General features: G+C 38.6%; 1 protein-coding gene across 1 annotated transcript; it reads right to left on the bottom strand.

Annotated features, from left to right (window-relative positions):
• Window positions 1-1,038: 1,038 nt before the first annotated feature.
• On the bottom strand, window positions 1,039-3,060 carry LOC149151544 (disease resistance protein RPS5-like). The gene has a single exon (XM_089443193.1). The coding sequence runs from the start codon at window positions 3,058-3,060 to the stop codon at window positions 1,039-1,041; it is 2,022 nt and encodes a 673-aa protein (XP_089299319.1).
• Window positions 3,061-3,509: the final 449 nt, after the last annotated feature.

Raw genomic sequence — 3,509 nt, 5'->3', positions numbered from 1 at the left:
TATATATGCCTACAAATTTAGTGGAGACATCATGATGGCAAATAAGAAATTTCATCATCTTGTCCCAAGAGCTTCAAAATCAGCATAATGATGTACATTACACTCATTAACGATGCAGCTATAGTTAAAAATAATCTAAGTTTCTTCTTTCTAAGCCAAACTTGACAATGAAGGTCTTACTCACATGAGCTATTTGAGGTGTCAAAGGGGCATTTGCTAGAAGAACTAGAATGAGGATTGGAATAAGAGAACTAGAATGAGGATTGGAATTAACACCACACGTTTTGAATAAATAATGGATCATTACCTCTTTCCATTGATTTTTACCTTACTTTCTTTATCAATCTCACATTGGATAAAACTATATCAGCTACTTGCGATGACCCAATATAAACTCAAGCCTTTAGCATGAAGCCATGAATCTTATCCCTATATAATCTATATACAATAAAAAAAACCAATGCAAAACATATGGTATAATGTTCTTTGAAACATAACATAGTGACAACTTTCCTTTCAAATTACATAGAAAAACATCTATGTTCTATGTTAAAAAGATTCCGGGCTACTCAACATTATTTCCCTCACTACATGTTTTCTTTTTAACATGTTAATGCTTGATTCTAAAAAAATTGTCAATGACACAATTCTGATTTTCAAATAGAATTGATAGTATTCATAAACACCCATTCAAAATTAAATATAATATTAAAAAAATACTATACTTATTTTCTATATATCTATAAAATTCAACTAAACATAATATTACATGGCATCAAGTTCAACAGGCTGTTTTGGAAAGCTGTAATAATAATCAGAGCAACTGGGACACAACAATAGCCATGGCAAAAAAGTGAGAAACTCTGACAAACTTGTAACAATGAAATGTTTCACAAGGTTAAATTGGAAGTTGCCTTCAGACTGTTCAAGTTGCAGAGAGTATTTAGCACCTCAAAGGTGGAGAGAACCAAACTCACAGCAGTGAGGTAGTGAACTCACTACACTGCCACTCGTTGTTTACAGGATTAATCCTCCACTCTATACATTAATCAAATCCACCTCAATTCTGGCAGAGCTAAACCTTGTAAAGCTGCAGTCACCATTAGAGAGCCTTGAAAGCTCATCTGGAATTTCGGATAAACTGTCACAGGAATCTAGATAGAGGTGCTTCAGATTTACAAGCCCTCCTATCTCACTTGGCAATGATTTTAGCTTTGTACATAATGAAAGATCCAAAACCTGAAGCCCAGAGAGATTACCGATAGCTTCAGGTACATGTTCTATTTCGGTCGAACTCAAATTGAGAAACTCCAGTTCTTTGAGTTGCCACAATGACCTTGGCAGCAATTTTATTGGACTTTTTGACAGATCAAGAACCCTAAGAAAGGCCAGGTTTTGAAGAAAGGCCTCTGAAACATGTTCCAATTTCACACTTTCAGTCAGGATTAGACTCACCAGTCTTGGGCATCTCAGTTCCCTCGGCATACTTGTAATTTTATTGCGAAAAACTGAGATTCTTTTGCAATATTCGTGAGCATCCATGTAGGGGAACTCTTGAAGCATTTGACCAGCTTTAAAGACACAGTTCTCCTCTTTTTCTCCGATGTAGATTGCCATTTCATGGAGAACATTGTTAACTGTAACTTTGGAAAAATTCTGTTTTCCTGACTGCAACAGGCGGTCTTCATGAGAGTCCCAGGGTGGCTCGAACAGGTAACGATCTACTAGAAAATGTACATAAATTCTCCCTCTGTCCATGCTAACAAGCCCTTCGGAGGTCCACATACCCACCAGGTTGTCCACCTCAATTATTTCATCTTTAGGAAACAAGGCACAATACAGAAAACAATTTCTCAGGCCAACATTGGGTAAACTATCATAGGTCCATCTCAATTGCTGATACAGATCTGGATCTAAACGAGGATGAGTAGTGGGAAAATTGGGAATTGTTTTCATATGAGATAAAAGAAGCTTCCATTCATCTACATCAGTTTTGCCAATCATGGATGCTGCTACTACATTTATGGCCAGAGGCAAACCCTTACACTCTGCAGCAACTTGCCTCGCAGTATGTTCATCTGTGTCATGCGGAACAAGCACGCCTTTAAACGCCACTCTGCAAAATAGCTCCCATCCTTCCTCGGAAGATAGGGGTTGTACTCTCATTGCCTCATCTGCATTCAATTCTACAATCAAATCTCTGTTCCGAGTAGAGAATACTACTTTACTGCCATTGTAATCGTTCCCCTCGCCGAATTCCATGCCCAAATCTTTCAGATTCACTGCACTACACACATCGTCCAAAATCAAAAGGAATCTCTTCTTCTTGAAATATGCAGACAGCTCCATCTTGCGCTTATTGACATCAGAATTGTTTGGGAGGCCTAGTTTGATTCTCTGAGCAATACAGCTCTGCAAGTCCAGAATTGTATAGGATTGAGAAACGGTGACCCAGATGAGATCATGGAAGAAGCCACTAACCTTGCGGGATTCGTACACGGTTCTGAGCAACGCTGTTTTCCCAATACCACCCAGCCCATACACTCCAATCAGGCGAACATGGGGAGATTCTGTAAGCCACCTCTGCAGCTGAAGTTGGGCAGATATAATCCCTGATCCAAAAAGCCCATATTCTTGAAGTTCCTCAGTCTGTGGAGCATTGGAAGATAGTAAAAAGCTGGATTGGAGCTCTTGAAAAAGCTCATCAAACTCTGTCTTCCAATCTCTGATTCCTCTAGACAGTTTGGGGTTGCAGAAGAGCCAACCAAAGCACTTCTGTTTCTGTCTTCGGGAGCGTTCCATCAGATTTCTCCCATTTTCAAGGACACCTTGCATCCTTTCCAAACAATTTCTCACAGTATCTGGGGTTCCTTTACGCTGATCTTCGAATTCATTTTTAATATCAAATAAGAGGTCCTTCGCACGACTTAACCGATTTTCCAGAAGAAGTCGGTTTTCATCCATGTAAATTACACTATCTATCTGCCTGATGAGAGGAGCAATGGTAATGCTGCTTCTCTTTACCGCGCTTGCTGCTCTTCTAACAATATCGGTAGCCATAACTTAATTTGCAGCAGAGAAATTGGAAAGCACAATATAAATATGAATTCTAATGAAAAAGTCTATTGGTATTGTGGAGTACAGTGAGTAAATGGGTGTACGGTTAAGGTATTTCTTGCATTAAGTCTGATTCAGAGACTTGAGTTAGCCAATCTAAAAACAAATATTGCTCAGAAAAAATGCAATCATTTCGGGGAAAGAGGACTCTGAGGAGGAATGATGAATGATTACAATATATATGGGGAGAAATAACGCTGTTGCGAATATGGTTATCTTGATTCCCTGCCTGATACCTACGTCTGTGACAGAAATGGCTTGGCTAAGAAAGCAAAAGCAACCGAATAAAGAGGGAGACTAATAATTCCAATAAACGTCAAAAGAAGAAAGAAGAACAGTTGCTGTAAATGTCAAAAGAAAAAGAGAAATCGTTCGTCATTAAAAGAAAAAGA

The sequence above is a fragment of the Pinus tabuliformis genome, chromosome 9 (genome assembly GCF_031772625.1).
Source record: "Pinus tabuliformis cultivar Carrire ecotype Pingquan chromosome 9, CPIR1, whole genome shotgun sequence".
Lineage (NCBI taxonomy): Eukaryota > Viridiplantae > Streptophyta > Pinopsida > Pinales > Pinaceae > Pinus > Pinus tabuliformis.
Note: the sequence above shows the minus strand (reverse complement) of the source record. Positions and strands in the feature narration are given on the sequence as shown.